The sequence below is a fragment of the Nyctereutes procyonoides genome, unplaced genomic scaffold (genome assembly GCF_905146905.1).
Source record: "Nyctereutes procyonoides isolate TBG_1078 unplaced genomic scaffold, NYPRO_anot_genome, whole genome shotgun sequence".
NCBI lineage: Eukaryota > Metazoa > Chordata > Mammalia > Carnivora > Canidae > Nyctereutes > Nyctereutes procyonoides.
The window spans coordinates 30,062,381-30,081,882 of record NW_026575052.1 but is presented as its reverse complement, the minus strand read 5'-3'; the positions used below and the strand labels follow the sequence as shown (position 1 = coordinate 30,081,882).

General features: G+C 48.7%; 1 protein-coding gene across 2 annotated transcripts in view; it reads right to left on the bottom strand.

The window, feature by feature from the left end:
- ZNF366 (zinc finger protein 366) overlaps window positions 1–19,502 on the bottom strand; it is a 69,681-nt gene that overhangs the window by 16,770 nt on the left and 33,409 nt on the right. For both annotated transcript variants that reach the window (XR_008665369.1, XM_055332921.1), the window contains exon 2: window positions 2,941–4,181. Coding sequence is in view for 1 of the 2 variants with exons in the window: in XM_055332921.1 (XP_055188896.1) it covers window positions 2,941–4,155 (1,215 nt within the window). In the remaining variant the exon portion in view is untranslated. The remainder of the gene's footprint in view (window positions 1–2,940; window positions 4,182–19,502) is intronic.

Genomic DNA, 19,502 nt, shown 5'->3' with positions numbered 1-19,502 from the left:
ACATAATCTTTTCTGTTTTCTGAAAACCATGAGCTAAGCCAAAACTTTAGGGAAAAAGAAAGCTACTGCTCCCGTTGCTCCTGCTGCTACAGGGGTTAATTCTATAGTAACAGTTCTGGGGATTAATAGGATTTGGGTAAGAGCCCTGTGGAGTGATATGTAAAATGAGACTACAAACTATCTTTGGGGAAAACAAACAAACAAACAAAAAAACCAAAAAACCAAAACCTCCTCAAGTGATGATAGCATTTCTCGAATGAAGAACCATTGTTTTCTTGAGTTTTCCTTAATGGATTTGACAATCCCAGCCCAGAAGAATAAGTGATATGCCCGCTTGAATAAACTGCAACTTGATAAGCACCCTCTTGAAATAGTCTCCCTCAGCTCATAGTGACCTCTGCGTGATTGGGCCGTGGAGCCTCTGCTCAGCTAGCTTCTGTCCTAGAGAGAAATCTGGAGGCAGCCAGCTTTCTGAATTAGAAAACAGGACAGAAAGAGACTTTGTACCTTCCCCACTGTTCATGGAGAGGGGCTGAAGACGTAAGCATCGGTGCCCTCAGTCGAAGCCCTTTCCAGGGACTCACAGCGTGAGCAGAGTAGGAGCGACTCCTGCCTGACCAGTGCTTCCCTGAAAGGGCCTTTGCAAGCCATCCTAGCACAGAATGACTTTTCAGGAGGAACACTTAGAGACCCATGGCGTTAGAACTGAGGCTGGTACAGGATTAGAACGAGCTGCTTAGCTAACCCTTATAAAACACCTATTATCTGATACCCATAGCGACCTAGGGAGAGAGGAGGTCTAAGTGTAGCTCTGAGTCCTTTCTTCAAGGTGCGACATGATAGTGACATATCACTCCTCAGTTTTGGTGAGCCCACGGCCCCCAGGGGCAGGTCCAGGTCTCTGCCCAGCCATTTAGGGGCTGTGCAACTTCAGGCGAGTCTCATGTTGTTGGGTCCCTCCTCTCAAGATGTAGCTCAAATACCTCTTGAGTCTAGATGACTGTCGGTGAGTAGGAGTTCATGCTCACCGAGAGACGGGAACTGTAATGCCCTCCGGAGAGGGTGAATTTTAACAGTATGTTGTGTATTCAAGCAGAGAGTTTAAAATTCTGAAAGTCATGAAAGTTATATTCTTGATGGGTCTCAAGCATTACCTCAGCATCTTTCTTCTCAAGATCGCCTCCCCACTTGTCTAGGATTGTGCCGTCCTGCGACCGAGAGTGCCTACTTATCACTAAAGAGAATTCTGTGTCCTAAGTAAAATTCACATAGAGGCTGGCCTAGAACTCGTGAATGGAAACCTGGACAAACTCTGGGAACCGAGGCAGCGACTGTGTCACTAATAGGATCAGTGAAATCACAGAGATGGAGCCCATGTTAGGAGGGAGGGAGGGAGGGAGGGAGTAGAGAAGGGGAACACTTGACAATAGCGTTCAAGGGCTCAGGCGCCAGAGTCCGAGGGTCTGGGGGATGGCCCCCTGCCTCGGTGGTGTGCGCATCTGCAGATCTGGAGTAGTGATACCTGCAGGGAGCTCTGAGAGTTGTTGAGGCCCTCCACAGGGCTCTTACCCAAATCCTAAATGAGAAGGAGAGCGCCTGGTCCGCAGCAAGTGTTCAACAAACACTACCTCTCACTGTTGGCTGACACTGGGAATTAAAACGCATTTTGTTTCCTAATTCAAACGAGACATTTTGGACACCAGGCTGTTTTGTCCATTTTTTTATTTCATTTTCTACTTTCTTAAGAGAATTTCTGTATGTTCTAAAATTCGTCTTTGATTCCTTTTCCACACATGTAGAAGCCCCTGCAACCCGCATAGGGCTTTAAATCTCAGGCCAGCTTCTTTGTGGATGGTTCCTGTGCTTGGCAGGTGCCTCCTCCCTGGGTGGTATCCTCAGGTGCCTTTCGTAGGGCAGGAGCTGTTTGGCTCTGCGTCTCTGCTGCGGAGCCCAAAAATGCCCACATTGTGTCCTAACCTATCAAACGAAACCCCATATGGAAGGGTAGAGAGGCTATCCTGGCTGGGCAAAGTCCTCCACTGGCCTTTCTAGAGTAAAGAGTGTATTACAGACTCTGGCTTACTAGACATCTCTCCTGCCAAGGAAACTACTTGAGGTCCAAAGCGTGAGGGCAGAGGTCGTTGGGGCAAAGCTCCCCTCTCAGAAGCTCACAGCAGCCCCAAGTTAGCTTAGCTGGCTAAGATTTCAGGGACACCAACAGGGCCTTGCCTTTGTTCATCCCAAATGACTCCAGGGCTCTGGCTGCAAAGTAGGCTGCACTCAGGCCCTTGGGCCGTATTTGTCCTTAAAGATCTGAGCCTAGGGAAGGTCAAACCAAACCCAACATAAGGGTGTGCTCTCACTCCTCCCATGAAACAAACCACAGGACACTGCACCCAGCTGGGCAGGGGCTCCACCACCGGGAGCGCAGGCCTGGCTGGACCCAGAGCCACATGTGCACGAGGCAGTTCTCACAGCTGCGTGAGAAAACCACCCAAAAGAGCTGCGTGAGAAAACCACCCAAAAGGCAGCCACTGCGTCAGCAGCAAAGGACCAAGGGAAGTGTCTAGAAGGCGGCTCTGGTTAGTAACTCCCAGGCACAGAGCTGGTCTTGGTTCCTGAGTGTGTCCTGAGACACACTCCTGCTGATGCCCCAGATGACGTTTTGGGAAACAGGGCTTCAGGGCTCAAAGGGGGCTTGGGAGCAACAGCACGAGGCCCACGGGGCTCCCTCTGGCCTTGCTCACCCTGCTCTTCGCTCTGTGCACATTACTTACCCCGGGGCCCACCCGAGACCCCGGAAGGCTGGCTGGCAAGGGGCTGCAGGCCTGGTGGGCCTCCGGGCCAGGCCGGGGGTGGTGAGGCCGGGAGGGGAGGACCCAGCGAGGGTCCGCCTCCCCCCCCCCGCCCCCGCCAGGTGCCCCCCCAAGGCCCTCCTACCTTGTGCGTGAGCGAGTGCTGCTTGAGGTGGTGCGGCTGCACGAACTCCATGCCGCACTCGGAGCAGATGTAGGGCCGGATGTCCTTGTGCTTCATCATGTGGTTCTGCAGCTGGCTCGGGTACTGGAAGGTCTTGTCGCACTCGGAGCAGCTGTACTGCACGGGGCCCCGGTGCGCGGTCAGGTGCCTCTTGAGCTGCGCCAGCGTGGGGAAGTCGAGGCCGCACTCCACGCAGATGTTCTCGCGGCCGCTCGCGTGCTTGGCCTCGTGGGCCTTGAGCTCGCTGGGGTAGGCGAAGCCGCGGCCGCACACGCGGCAGTTGTGCGGCTTCACGTCGCTGTGCTGCATCATGTGGCGCTTCAGGTGGCTGGTCTGCGTGAAGGCCTTGTGGCACACCTGGCACTTGTGCGGCCGCGTGCCCTGGTGCGTGAGCATGTGGGTGTGCAGGTGGCTGAGCTGCTTGAAGAGCTTCCCGCAGCGGCCGCACGCGTGGGGCTTGATGCCGCTGTGGCCCAGGATGTGCGTGACCAGGTTGTACTTGGACGTGTAGGACTTGTCGCAGCTGGGGCACTGCCAGCGCTTCTGCGCGCCGCCCACGTCCACCAGGTAGCTGTCGTCCACGCGCACGTTCACGTCCACGCGGTCGGCGCGCGGCGGGGCCTCGGGCCTGCGCGGGGGCGGGGGCGGGGGCGGGGGCGGGGGCGGCAGGAAGGCGTGGCGGCCGAAGGGGAAGGCGGGCGCGGGCACGAAGAGCGGCAGCACCAGGCCGGGGGGCCCCTTGGGCAGGTAGGCGTAGGGCGCGGGCAGGAGCGCGGCGGGCCACGGCCGCTCGGGGGGCTCGGGGGGCTCGGGGGGCCGGCCCGGCTGCAGCCCCACGTGGCACAGGTCGATCATGCGCGAGGCGCACGCGGGGCGCGGCGGGGGCGGCGGGGGGCCCGGGGGCGCGTCCTCGGCGGGGGGCCGGCAGGGCACCTTGCTGGGCACGCTCTTGCGCCTCCGCGACCCCCCGCCCTCGAAGGCCCCCGGGAACCCGTCCAGGTGGCCCGCGGGCGGCTCATACCGAAACTGCGAAAAGGGGCCCCGGAGGGCCTCCGGGAAGAGGTGTCCCTGTGGGGCCTTGCCTCGGGAGACCCCCGGCTGCAGGCAGTGCGGGAAGGACGGGGCTCGCTTCAGCCCCAGCTGCAAGGGCACGACCTCGTCCTTGATCGCCTTCATCTCCCTCGGCGTCCTGGGCCGCGCGCCTTCAAAGAGAGAGAAATGCAGTGTTTTTTACAAAAGAAAAAAGGGTTCCTCGGCCCCCACGGGCAGCGGGGGGCATCAGGGCCACCTCAGGGGGAGTGACCCTCTCAGCCCAGGGCGGGTTCCCGTCGCTGCGGTGCAAAGCCCAGGCCTGCTGCACGGGGACCCCAGGGCGCCCACAGAACCAGAGCGGCAGGCCGGGTGTCAGGGTGCTTTGGGAAGACACCTGAGACCTCAGCCAGCTTAGGGGTCCCCCCTAGGATGAGGGCGGCGGTAGCAAGGATGCAACCCGTGAAATGACCTGCATAGTGGGGGAGTCAGAACTGAGGTGCAGGGAATCCCTGGATGGCTTGGCAGTTTGGGGCCTGACTTTGGCCCAGGGCGCGACCCCAAGGTCCTGGGATTAAGTCCTGAAGGAACCCTGCTTCTCCCTCTGCCTGTGTCTCTGCCTCTCTCTCTCTCTCTCTCTCTGTGTGTGTGTGTGTGTGTGTCTCATGAACAAATAAAATCTTTATTAAAAAAAAAAAAGAGGGGATCCCTAGGTGGCGCAGCGGTTTGGCGCCTGCCTTTGGCCCAGGGTGCGATCCTGGAGACCCGGGATCGAATCCCACATCAGGCTCCTGATGCATGGAGCCTGCTTCTCCCTCTGCCTGTGTCTCTGCCTCTCTCTCTCTGTGACTATCATAAATAAATAAATAAATAAATAAATAAATAAATAAATAAATAAATAAATAAATAAAAAATTAAAAAAAAAAAAAAAGAACTGGGGTGCACTCTGACGTGGGTTTTCAGCCTGAGATGGCCTTGTGTCTGCCAGTGGGACTTCCATGTGTCTTCGGGGTCACTCCTGGTCTCAAGGAACCAACCTCCCTGCCCGTCCAGGTCTTGGGGGCCTTGGCTGCTGGAGGACGGGGAGCGTTCAGGTCCACACGGGTGCAGAGATTTGCCTGCTGAACTCGGATGTCAGATTTCCCGAGTTACCCGCTCCAAGCCAGGTGTGCTGCTGGGCGTACCGAGCAGATGGGGTCAATGTGATGAAGGAAAGCGGATCAGACAATGTCACCAAGTCATCTTGGCAACTTAAGCCTTTTCATCTTCCCCGTGAAGCGTCCGCAGGTGAAAAATACCAGGATTGTGAATCTCTGAAACCGCACTTACATCTCCTCCTTCCCAGAGGTTTCGGGATAAAGCTCGGCCTTCGCCGACTCCCGAGGCAGGTGACCTTTCTTTCTTTGCTGGGCCTGCATCAGGCATGTGCGGGAGAGGGTGTGAGCTGGACTCTAAGCCAAGGGCTCTGCGTCCTTTCACGCGGCCCCCTGCCACATTTCTGCACCCCTCGTGTGGACGGTGGTAGAGAGAACCAGGTGGCCAACTCCACATTTCCAGGGGGGGGCCTTTATGCCCTAACCCTCTGAGCTTGAAGGGGATCCTTAGGGCCCTGGCCTTGGAGATGGCTACGTGCTGAGCACTGTAGGTTGAGGCTCCCCGGTATGAGAGGCCCAACAGTTTCTGGTGGTTTTCTTCAGTCCTTGATGCAGCAAATGTAATTTTTGCAAGTACCTGGGTATTAACAAAACTGCTCATGTGTCTTCATGAGAGGTTTGAGAACTGCAGCACCGTTAAAACGAAAATGGGCCTTTTTAGGTTGGATTACCAGTTCCATGCACAGAGCATTCAACGGAGAGAAAAACTATGTGCCTTTATGATACGAATATTTGGGTGTTACTTAAAACCGTTACAGAAAATCATCAGAAAACTAAAGAATAATGTGTATTGATCTTTGCTTTGTATTTATGTGGTGGGGAGTTAGCTCTGGTTTGTCTTCTTTCTGTGGATTTGGGGTTTAGTAATTAAGAGCAAGAGCTTGTTTAGCAGAAGGAAAGCTCAGCCCTACCTATGTCCCATCCTCCTTCTCCTTCCTAAAATTGTTTACCAAAATGCCAGGTCTTCCCCCACTGCTAACCCCAGGACCAGGCACCTGGGGAAGATGAGGAGAGCGGCAGCGGAATGAGTACCTAGGCTGTGAGCTTGGGGGTGGCCGCTGGTAGGTAGGCCCTGGGCGGGGACGGAATGGTTTCCACGGTCACTGGGTCTGGCCTCGAGCGGCAGCAAGTCCTGACCCCTGAATTCGCATGCGGGTCTAGAGGGGCTGGTGGACCCTGATCTGACACCCTGTTACTTCTATAAAAATATGTGGCTTCCAGACAAGGTCAGTGTGTCCTCTTGAAATGGAGGAGGAAACAATGGCAGCTCCTTTCTCTGGATTTCATTTTGGCCACGTTTGGTTGTATTCCCCCGGTGGCGAGAAGGGTCTATTTGCAAAAAAAAAGGCTTTTCACACTGGAGACAACTACGCCAGGCCACACGTGACTATGGCAGACCACAGCGGAGCCCATCCAAGTGCACACTGGTCCTTTTTTATTGTTTATCTGATTTAGAGAGCTTGATTGAAAATTAGTTTAAAAACAAAAACAAAAACAAAAACAGACCTACCAGAGCGTGGGCCAGAATTTATTAGTTCGTTGAATATTTTATTGCTAAGGTATTAGAAAACGTATGGCTAATGATGTTTGGCGTCTTTATACCGTGCGTGATATCTTATTACTAGAAAGCTACTTACATGGAAACGAATGTTTTCGCTCATTTTTAAAACAAAAGGTGTTTCATTATTGTCTTTGTGCGGCGTGTCTGTTTCTAGTTGTGACACGGTCTACTAATTGGGTCCCTTTACTGCGTTAGGAGCGACGTTTTTAATACAATACTAATTTCAAAAGCATATTTACGTTCTGTGTTTGCGTCTTAATTTTGTCGCCGTCGACCTAGTCAGGTAAAGACCTATTGTTGAACACAGATGACGTGATTTCTTTTAATATCAACGTCAGAATTGTGTCCCCCAAATGTAGAGATTTTCCGTATGTTCGTGTTAATCTCCTCCCTGTATTGACTTGATGATGATCTCCCCCAGTGTCTGACTCTACCCCTAAAAACAGTCATGTGCCTGTTCGAGAATAAAATCATCAATTCAGGAGCTTTAAAAAGGCATGGGGATCCCTGCATGGACGTTTTCCCAGAGCTTTCAAACGGCGGAGCCCTCTGCACTCCGATCTGGGGGCGCCCCCCCAACCCCCCGGCAGGCCCGGAGGAGGCATGTGCCCCGGCCCTCCCAGGAGGAACGGCTGTAGCTGCTGCTGACCCCCAACAGCACAGGTGCCCAGGGGAAGGAGCCCAAGGGGTGGGCGGGGAGGAGGATCCGGGAAGGGCTGCTCCCTCGGGGCATTAATCTTGGGGTCGGTGAATTTAGGAGGCTGAGCGGCCTCTGTGACACACGGACGGCCCCGTGCGCCCCACGGCGGGCTCCCTTGGACCAGGTCCCCCTGCGTGTGGCACATGGGGGTTCCCATCGGGGCCTGGCCGGAGCCTGTGGCCCCTCCCGGGACGCCACCCGTTGGAAGCCGGTTCCTCATGCACCACGGCACTGGCACTGTGAAAGCAGCCCCCTGCGCTGTGGTCGGAGCCCTGCGCTGCAGGCGGGATCTGGGTTTGACCTGTGTCAGCGGCTGTGAGACACCGAGCCTGGGGGGCTCAGGTCATGGGCCTGGGAACCGGGACAAAGGCTTGCACTGAGCCCCTGCTCAGCGGGGAGCCTGCTTCGCAGGCTGCTCCCCCCCCACCCCGCCCCGGGTTCTCTCCCCACCTCCGCGGTCTTCACCCCCTCTCTCACACACAAATAAAATCTTAAAGAAAGAAAGAAGGAAAAAGAAAGAAGGAAAGGAAGGAACCTAAGCAAGTTAATTTGGGGGCTTGGCTTTCTCGTCCATGACCTGGGGGTTGGGTTATTGCCTGCGGGGTGTTGAAATCTTAGAGCCGTAGGGAAAGGGTGTTAAGCCCTAGACGGTGTGGTGCCCTGGAGGGGTGAGGGGTGCGGTGCCCTGGAGGAGTGGGGGTGCAGTGCCCTGGAGGGGGTGGGGGGTGCGGTGCCCCAGAGGGGTGGGTGGCGGGAGGGCAGGGTTGCCGTGTGATCAGTGGATCGATGCCGGCTGACAAGGTCCCTTTCCCAAGCGAAGGCTCGTGGTCAGCATCTGGGTGTCTGCTCCACTGCTCAAAACCAAGACTTAGCTCATTTGCTCTGAGTTGCTCTTGTTGCAACAGCAGATGTGACTCCCGACAAATGAGTATTCATTCAGTGTGGACATGGGTTCGAGAATAGTCCCCACCCCTTGTCCATGGCTCGCTTTCCTATCCGGGCGTCTGTTCTGAGGCTGCCTTAATCACCAGAGGCTTTGGTGAGTGGGAACTAGAGGGCTAGGTGGTCTGCTAAGCCATTTCAGCTGAAGGATTGTCCCCGTCTGGTGGCACCAGTCACTTTCCCAGAGAGAAGAGCACCTGTCAAAGCTGCAGTGTCAGATACTTAAGATGGTGCTGAGCCAGCAGAGGCTAAAAGACTCCTGGAATTCCCTCTAGGCCGCGGGGCCTGCTCGCAGCGGCAAGTCCAGTGCCCACTTGGTGCTTGACGCCGAGTGAGGGCTCTGGAAGCTGCTCTGGGATGAGAGGAGGAATGGAAAGGTCTTGTTTTTAAAGTCTTCACGTGGAACTTTCATTTTATTTATTTTTTTAAGATCTTATGTATTTGTTCATGAAAGACAACTCGATCCCAGGGCCTGGGGATCACGCCCTGAGCCAAAGGCAAACGCTCAACTGCTGAGCCACCCAGGCACCCCTGCACGTGGAACTTTTAAATGTATAACCTTATCTTTATTTAGACCACAGGTGACTTTTGGAGACCTCCCTAATCAGATCATGAGCACACTCCAAAACCGTAGTCAGGTAGTTATTGCACAAAGAACTTGCGTGTCCTATTGCTCATCCCCCTCGGTTTCCAAGGCCTACATTCTCTGACCTGATCCTCAAACCAGGGTGCGCCCTACATCCTGGCTATTTCCAGGATGCAAAGGACACAGAAATTAATGCTGGGGGGCCATCCTCAAAGTGCCACAAGGTTCTCAGTCGTGACAAGGCCAACGGGCAGTCGTGAGTAGAAGGGCAGACCCTTGGGGGCACCTGGGGGGCTCGGTCGGTTAAGCATCGGACTCTTGATCCCAGCTCAGGCCTCCATCTCAGCAGTGTGAGTTCAAGCCCTGCATGGAGCCTACTTTAAAAAGGTGGGGCGGGGAGGGGCCCTGAATTAAGAATGTGAAACACAGACCAAGATGAAGGAGTCACCCGGCACCCTTCCACCCCAAGGAGATGCTTGGAAAGCTAGTAGTGGTCTACCTTTTGTACTAGGAGATAAGGGTGGAAGCTTAGAAGAATCATGTATTTTCGTTGCCTCCGTCAGAGAATGTCCCTGACTTTCTTCCCTATCTGCTCAGTCACCACAGCAAATAGGCTAAGTCAGGAAGCAGATAGTTTCAGGAGGAAAATATTGGGTGGATCTGTGTTAGAAGAATCTGGAACTCAAGATGTCTTCTTTCATAAGAAGTATGACCCTCAAGAGTTAGTGATAAGGAAATGGGGAGTGAAAGGATTTTAAAAGCAAAAATCTCCTTTTGAACCATAAGGACCAATTAAAAATGCAAGGCCTAAGATGAAACTATATTTAGTTTGGGGGAAAAATTTTTCTTTTTTTTTCTTTTTTTTTCTTTTTTTTTCTAATAATGCCCTTTAATCAGGAATTCACCTACTGCACCAAAATGTAAATATCCCCCAGATAAAATTACTGGTATTTTGTGGTTCTCACTTGAATCGAAGGTCATTCCAGTAAACGCTCTCAGAGGAGTCATGGTGAGTCAGCAATGCCAAGAGGCAGATTTACTTATCTTGACTCCATAACACTGATTTTTGTTCATCCTGAAATTCATGAGAGAATATTCCCTCACGTTTTTATCATTCCTTGAAGATGTCCACATTGCACTGGAAAAGGGTACGTCTCGCTCTTGGAGACAGTGGCTTCTTCTCTTTTCATTGGAGAGAGTAGCACTTTCTTACGTGGTCTGCCCCGGAGCTCTGCCCTCAACGAAGATGAAAGCAGGGAGGAGGTGGGAGTTGGGGAGACGTTTAAGAATAAGGAACAGAGCTAAGAGGACCGAAGGTAACAGGAGGGCAGCATGGGAGATACGTGGACTTATTACTAACCGCTCTGGCAAGAAGACCTTGTTTTAAGGTTCCTCCAAAGTGGGATTTTATTGGGTCACCTGCTTCTTTGTGAAGTTTTGATAGCAAGAGGAGACTTTGAATCTGAGGCTTAAACATCGTGATGATTCCACATCATTGTCTTAACACGTCTGTCGCTGTATTGCTACAGTCACATATCGTGATTGGCAGGAATGGAAGGATCTCTGTGTGCAGCTGGCAGATGGGCCAGTATGTTCCAAAGGAAGGCATGACCCTCCTTGTCACTCCCTGGGCTAGTGGTATACTTAAGACGGGGTCACCAGGCCCCAGGTAGGCCTTTCTGGATGCTCTTGTGGCCCTAACTTAATAAACCCAAATCCCTCCCATTTTGTTATAAAAAGTAACCTGTCAGCCCACAGCTTGGTGGTCAGAAGATACTCATTGGGGATGAGACCTATTTACCTGTGAAATAGTCCATCGAACTCATATAATTTATTTTTTTAAGTTCCTAAATATCACCAAGATACATACGGCATAGTTGAAGTCAAATTTAGTTTTTCATCGTTCAGGTTGTCCATACACACACACACACCCCATGTATGTATCATAGGCCTTACTAAAACAACAGCAAATTTGGTTACTAAGCTGCACAGATTAAATAGATGTGGGGAAAAAAATAAATAAATAGATGTGGGTTTCATTTAGGAATGTGCTGGATGCCTAGGTCAAGTTTCTGGAAAGCAGGAGTGAATATAATTGCTTGAGCCCTGGAACAGCTGCTGGGGTGTTGGGGTTATCTCTACCCTCGTGACCCATTTAAAGGAAGGAAATGAATTGGAGATGTGACTTAGCAGTTTTCTTTCCCAACTCTCAGAGCTAATATATCTTTTGTGGATGGAGCTGTAACTGGAATGTTAGCACATTTCTCCTACTTTCTTTTGGGGGAAAATGTCCTTAGGATATATATCAGGTTTTTTTCTTGTTTTTTTTTTTTTTTTGGTTTTATGCTCTTAGATGAAGTAAACTTGATGTACCCCCTCCTAGCAAAGCAAATAGACACATGCATGTTAGAAAGTTTCATTTTGTCTATTTCTGGAAGTGATAGCATAAATTGTTAGGTAAGCCTTCGAATGGGTAGCTGATGCCAGAAAATATGAACCTCTGGCAAGCAAGAATGGTTAAGAACGAACACATAATAAATGAGGACGGCCATCTGTGGAAGGAACCTATCTTCAACATGTAACTCAAGGCGCTATTTTTGGGAGAGAAGTGTCGAGAACTGTTTTGTACTCAACAGGGGTGGTGGTCACACAACTTTGTCAAAACTCCTAGAATGCAAATGAATTTTACTGTACATAAATTAAAAATAAGTCTGAAAATGTAAAAGAGACATACCCCAAAATTCTACTCTGTGCATTATTGTAAAGATTGTAACTGAGGATACTTGGGAAATAGTCAAGGTGAGCAGATTGTTAGAATACTTCCAGTAATGATATACGAAGTCTTCTCTTTAGAAGGCACCTGTCCATATGGTATATGAAGAGGGGCTCTCAGTTACAAGTTTTCGATGATCTTAATTATTGGTCTTTCCGAAGGGGAAACTTTGAATATGACAGATAGACCTGCTTTTTTGTTGTTTGTTTTGTATGTTTTCTATTCCACGTAAATATTATGGGGACAAGGATGATGCCTTAAATTATCCTCCAAGGTCTAATTTTTGGCCCCGATTGCATATTTAGTAAATAATCTTCCATTATTTCTCCAACATTTTTGTGATGTACATCTAGCACCAGTGGACAAAATCCTTCTGGTCGTTAGGAAATCTATTACTACCCCTTGTCAATCAGTAGGTTGGTATTGACATGCAGGTCAACAGATAACTCTTGTGAATACATCATTTCCTCTAAAAGTGGTTGACTGAGTACTTTTATGGAATGGAGCACATGAATGTCCAAACCCACAGCCTAAATCCAGAGTCATGGCAGCTCCGGCAGGTGCTGCTGGCCTATGGAGTCCCCCTGAGCAGTCAGCGCCGCCTTTCTCCGATACCTGTCACTGGTTGTATTCACCAGTCCGTCCCCAGACTGTACCGGGCAGGAGGTAGAGAGAACCTCACCTGCTGGAGGCTTTTCTGGAGACACTCAGGTGAAACTTACTATCAGAGCTGGGAACAAAACTGCCCACGTCTCTGATGCTTATCACATTTGCCTGTTGAACTCATTGACTGGCTGCTGTGCCACTAGTCACCTTTCTGTGTGGGTAGGAATCTCATATTTCTAATAATCTGGTTAGAAAGTCAGAAACTTGGCTGGTGACTGATCTATTGTTGGGACCCAACACCTGTGTGGGAATTTATTTAACAAGCCCATGTTCTAGCTTGCTCTTGCTCCCTGATCCCTACTCCGACCCGAAAGGAGGAGCTGCTGGTTGACTTGACCTGTTCCATCCATCCAAGCCCAACTTCACATCGGTAAACCACCAAGAGCAACTCTGATGAGGCAGGTGATTTAGCTAAGGTGTGGAAAGACTAGGGTTTTGCTTTTCAGGAAGCATGGCCCCTTCTGCTTCATGCGGGTTTGGGTTCCTTAGCCAGTATATCCCATATTCCTTTGGCCTGAAAGGTGGAATTCAGTCCTGTTACACCAAAATAATGTGAATGAATGTGAGCAGGCTCTGCAAATGCCCAGTAATCAAATGCCACTGAGCCTCTGAGGGAGTGTAGAACATGCCCATGTTCTAGCAAACAATATCCCAGGAAGGCAGGCCACCACAGTTTCTCTCAGTTTCTCCAGAGCTGCAAGTTCCCCATGATCTGCCGGGCAAATGCCCATTAGTTTTGTAGAAGTGCCCATCCTAATGGGTAGATGGATCTGTGACCTGGATCTTTTTATTTTTATGTAGAAAAAAAAATTCTGGCTCTATTTCTGTCTTCTGATGCTTATCACTTTTCATCCTGGATACCAGTCCCCCCCACACACACTTTTTAGTTTGAAGATTAACCTGCTTCCTGTTGATTTTTCTATGGGCTCTGCCACCAAAAGAATTCTGGGAAAATATCTATACATATAGATCTATTTATTTCCTCATGTACTTGTACCCCTTGCCTGTCTCTTGGAAGGAAGTACAAGAATCTGGTAATACTGGTTACCTCTAAGGAGGAAGACTGTATGGCTGGTGGAAGAAGGCTTGGGAGTCCCAAAGTTGAGTTACCGGTTCAGGATGGACCATTGCCATCATGGTCTTAAGGTCTCCTGTGACCATATGTACAGGAAGATGCCCTGTGGGTGAAGAGTTCCCTGGGTGGAGAGGAAACTTTTAATTTTATAACCCCTTCAACTTAGTACTTTTGCATGCTCTGACTTAGCTATTCAGATACTTGCATTAAAAAAGTAAAAATTCATAATGGCTTTCAAACAGCAAACATTCAGATAAAATTAAACCTGGGATCCCCTTCCTTTTGAGTGCTGAAGAATTCTCTTGAAGCATTTCTTTGGACTCCTCTCAAGTGTTCTTCTCCCCAAGGTCTTTTGATGCCCCTGGCAGAGTTAATCCTGGCTTATACTTTGGGCATGCAGCCTTATGACCCAGGGAGCTAAATGTAAGTGACCACGAAGACTCAGGCATGGAGAAGCCTCCCCCAAGCGTTCCCTCGGGAAACCACTCTCTGTGTGGGAGCAAGAGGACAATGACTGATAAGCCAAATGCTAACTTCAAGGAACTCATTATCTGGGAGAAGAAACTGATGAACAGTTGTGGGGAAACTACTTTAGGATCTACGGGAGGGGATTCTTGACCTGGCAGGTTGATGTGCTGGATGGATATCAAAGAGCAAGAAGCAGAATGACGTTTCTTTGACTTAAAATATTTTCTTTCAATATATGCCTTTATCTCCTTTTTGTATCATCGAAACTTCGATTAGAATAACAAGAAACAGATGAAGGGGTATCAGTAGTTGTGAGAGAAGCCAGGAAAACTTCTCCTTTCCCCAACCAGTGCCCCAGCCTTCACTACCCACGGTTCCTACACAACAGAGGAAGACTTTGGTAGCTTGAAAAGTGGGCTGACCTTTGCTTAAGTGCATTAAGAAAACCAGGGTGTATAAGACAAAAATAAATGACATTCAGCCTTGCAAGCGCAGGTTAACATGAGTCTGATGTGAAGATTCACAGTAAACAGAGAGTCACACGCTGCAGATATGACTAATGCAGTTTCTCCATCCTACCCATCCCTGAGCTTTTCCTTGGCTCCCTCCCCAATGCTGGAAAGGGACTTTGGGATGCTAAGGATGACACCCTTGGATGTTGGGCAGTGTCAGGTTTTCCCCCAGAACCCCCTACAGTAATGCAGTTGCAGAATGCAAAAAAAGAATTCTTCAGCTTCTTCCAGGGTAAAAGTCCAGTCCTATTCCTGCCACTGCAGAATCATCAAACGTCACAGCCCAGGCACAGTCCAGCCCGCAGACAGAAGGAGTCCCCCGTTTCTCTTGGGTCCCCCAATGTGCACCCACACCCATCATGGAGACTCCTCCCAGCACACTTCCCCACACCACTGTGATCCCCTTGAGGTCCAGACGCATTCCTAAATTTTTTCCAAGTCTTCACTGCCTTATGCAATGACTGGTACTAATGTTTTTAAGCGACGGATACATTTCCAAATTGCAGTAATTTTCTAGTCATTAAACGATCTTGCTGTGTTTGTGAGTGCTAACCAGTAGATAAAACTACAAAAAGAGTCTGTGGAGTTTTGTATTCTTTCCTTCCAACAAACAGACCGTGCTTTGTGGTTGTCATTTAGGGTTAGTCATCAAAAGGAATGTAATTTGTCTTCAGATGTGGTTCATCTCGCTTATCAATCACAAACATATTTTATATTCTAATCTGTTCTAATGATCTGCTATGTGCTGTGTGTAGACAATGGCCCTGAAAAGCAAAGCCCACATTCCCAACGATGGGCACATTCGTCTTAGAATCCGTTAACTTCCAATCTAACCCGTCTCTCTTCCATACCTCAGGTGCTTATTACATTAAAATGTAATAATACTCTAAGATTTGTAACTGCCTCAACATGTCTCATTCTGGGATTTTTTTCTTTGTCAACTTCTCCCTTCATTAGGCCCCACATACTAACTTTGACAAATACCCACCATTTGCTTCAACGTGGATGGAACTGGAGGGTATTATGCTGAGTGAAATAAGTCAATCGGAGAAGGACAAACATTATATGGTCTCATTCATTTGGGGAATATAAATAATAGTGAAAGGAAATAGAGGGGAAGGGAGAAGAAATGGGTAGGAAATATCAGAAAGGAAGATAGAACATGGAAGACTCCTAACTCTGGGAAACGAACTAGGGGTGGTAGAAGGGGAGGAGGGCGGGGTTGGGGGGTGACTGGGTGGCAGGCACTGAGGGGGGCACTTGATGGGATGAGCACTGGGTGTTATTCTGTATGTTGGCAAATTGAACACCAATAAAAAATAAATTATTAAAAAAAACTTTGTCTAAAAAACAAAGAAAGAAGGAAGAAAGGGAGGGAGGGAGAGAACCAAGCAGTCAGCTTGCCGACACCTTCCTCATGGACCATGTGTCCATGTGTTGTTGGATGGTTGTTAGAAAATCTTGCTCACTGTTTCTTAGAAATGACTATTAGCTTCTCTCTTTGTTTCCACCCCCAGATCTAGGACGGTAGCCTGGGTGCCCACTTCACTCCTAGGTTACCTCCAACGCAATACTGCGTAGATATTGCTATATTCATAGTGCGTAGGGCTTGCTACTTGCAGCTCCAGTGTCCAGCCCTCCTCCTCCCTTTAGAAATGGAGCTGATTTTGCTTGTGGTGACGATAGGCCCGGCCAGTGCCCTAGCTCTTCAGATGTCCCTTCAGGTGGGGGTTGCCTTGAGCCATAGTTCTGGCCAGTGACGTGTAAGTAGCGGGGGGCTAGCGATTTCTGAGAAAGCTCTTGTAGTCATAACACAGAAACCACCCACTTTATCTTTTCCCCTTTGAAATCTTTCTGCCTAGAATATGGATCTATGGTTGGGGGCAGAGCAGTCATGTTGCAGCCATGAAACAAGGTTAATGACAGCATTCCCCCCAAGGTACAGTAGAGGGGAAGATGGAAATTGTCAGTATGAAACCCCTGGTACCTTCTTGGTGCTGGTCACTTTGTCGTTTGACAAAGCGAATCCTGTACTTTGTTAAGAAAATGCACTCGGAGCTGTATGGCTTACCACCACAGTCCCCACCTGATGCACAGAGCGATGTAAACTCCTCCCCCAGACGTTCACGTCCAACTGAAAACCTCTCAACCCCAGTGACACCAGGCTTCCACGATTCTCGCCAAATGGAACAAACTGAGTTCTGTCTCCTGGCCTTTGTTTACACCGGTCAGCCGTCCAAGAATATTCTTTCCATTGATCCAACCCATTGTTCCAGGCTTCCTCCTGGAAACCTTTCCACCCTACCCTTATGCCCAGTTATCTTTCCCTTCTTTCTTTCTTTCTTTCTTTCTTTCTTTCTTTCTTTCTTTCTTTCTTTCTTTTCTTTTTTCTTTTTTGATTTATTTATTTATTTTAGAGAGTGTGTGTTGGCAGGCATGGGGGAGGGGCAGAGAGAGAGAAGGAGAGAGAAAGAGAAAGAATCTCAAGCAGACTCCCGCTGAACACCGAGCCCTACCAGGGACTTGATCTCTCGACCCTGAGATCATGACCTGAGCCAAGAGCTAGAGTCAGATACTTAGCCAGCTGAGCCACCTGGGCCCCTCCCTGCTTCCAAATCCTTGTACCAATCCCCCAAGCCCTGGGTTAAACACAGTGTTTTTTTTCCTTACTGCTCTCTGGATCTTTCATGCTTAGGTGTTGTTTTCCCAAAAGCTCCTTTCAGCCTGGGAGTCATACTCTCCTGTCTCCCGTTGTGCGGTGCACGGTACTAGTTACCAAGTTGCTCAACACAGAGCTGTTGCCTGTTTAGGATTCTCTTACTCTGCACCACTGTTAAAATGCATTTGTTTGTGGCCTTTAAAAGGACATGTGACTTTAGATTCTATTTCTGTCTAGTAAGTTAATATTATCGTAAGTTGCCAGTTGAGGTTCAGTATGCATTTGCCAGGTGGAGAAGTTGGCGGCAGCAAGCATTGTCATCGTGGGTTATTAGTTGCTATGAGCATGATGTTGAAGGGACACGTTGTCGATAGAGCATTGGCTGATGCTACACATCAACCTCTAGGCTCTTAAATCTGGGTTTTCAGCCTCAAGAGAACATGAGATTAGGACTCTTTGGAGCCCGTTTCTGTCTGTCTCTGAAGTACTACAAAGGCCAGTTAATCAACTCAGCTTGGGTGAAGGGCCACAGATATGATGTCAGGCTTCTGTGCCAAGCGGGACTGGGCTACCACAGTGGGTGGGACTGCTCAGTACTCTCCTCAAAGGGTGCCTTCCTCTTGTTTGGCTGAATGCAAGGAAAGCAAGGAGGGAATAGAGGGGGAAGCACTACCTTTTATTAAACCTCTGGAGATTTAGTTACTCTTCTATGAAATGGAGATAATCCGACTTACATGGTGGACAATTTTGTGTTCTTCCTTAGACATGTCAACTGTGAAAAACAAAAAGGACATCAGAGCAAGGAGGGGGTTCCAAATTCAGAAATGAAGGTTATTGTAATTTCCCAATTTTCTTTTTTTTTCCTTAGAGATTGTATTTCTTTATTTTAGAGAGCATGGGGGTGGCGAGGGGCAGAGGGAGAGGCAGAGAGAGTCCCAAGCAGACTCAACGTTGAGCTTGGAGCCCGATGTGGGGCTCCATCACACGACCCTGAGATCATGACCCAGGCTGAAACCAAGAGTCAGACATTCAAGAAACCAAGAGTCAGTCACTCAACTGGCTGTGCCACCTAGGTGCCCCTAATTTCTCAATTTTCTATATTAATTTAGCTTCAAGGATATATATACCGCATTAATACCCTTGCTTTCTTCCTCTCTGCCTCAAACACACACATTTGCATGCGTACACCCACAAGCCATGTAAAGCTATCTTTATCTAATTTGTTATATTCTTTATGCCTGTTATATCAATAGATGTGGCCCATTATGGAAAACAGTAGGAGGTTCCTCAAGAAATTAAAAATAGAACTACCATATGATTAGCAATCTTGCTTCTGGGTATATATCCAAAGGAAATGAAACTATTATTTGAAGAGATATCTGCCCTCCCATGATTACTGCTGCATTATTCACAACAGCCAAGAGGTAGAAACAACTCAGATGTCTGTCAAGGGATGAATGAATCAAGAATATATATATAATGGAATATTATTCAGCCTTAAAAAAGAAGGAATCCCGGCATTTGTGACAACATGAATGGACCTTGAGGGCATTGTGCTAAGTGAAATAAACCAGGCAGAGAAAGAGAAATACTGCATGCTATCACTTATATGTGGAATTCAAAAAAAAAAAAAAGTGACCTCATTGAATCAGTGTAGAGAAGTAGTTGCCAGAGGCTTGGGTGTGGGGGAATAGAGGGTAAAATGGTATACATTTTTAGTTATAAAATGAAAAATCTCAGCTCTAATGTAAAACATGGTGTCTATAGTTGATAACATTGTACTCTCTATTTGAAATTTGCTAAAAGAGTAGTACTTAAATGTTCTCACAAAAAAATTTTTTTTAAAGGTGGTAAATATGTGGGGTGAGAGATGTATCAATTAACTAGTTGGGGAAGATCCTTTCACAATGTGTATGTGTATCAAGTCATCACGGTGTTTAAATATCTTACAATTTAATTTGCCAATTATACCTTAATAAGCTGGGAAAAAAGGGGGAAGTCTCTTCATAGATATGTCCTTCTACTACCTTAAAATATCAGCCAAAGTATCCTATTGAATAACATTCCCTAGTCTAAGAAATTGCAATGACTTTGTCATTTGGTATATTCATCTCTTTTTAAAAAAAACAACAACAACATTTAATTAGCAAAACAAACAAAAATGATGGGGAATGTGAAAAATCATTTCTTTTGGGACAGGCCTTGAGGCAAATGCCCACAGGATGCATTTATAAATGTCTGTGAGTTGCTTGGGGGCACTCGGGGAGTCTCGGTGCTGCTTGGTGAAAACCCCACCGGGCAGTCTTGACAGAAAAGAACAGAGTCCAAGCTTATGAGCAGCAACACTGAGGCTTGCAGGATTCAAAGGATTCCTTGGGGCCTCAAGGGCTCAAGAGTG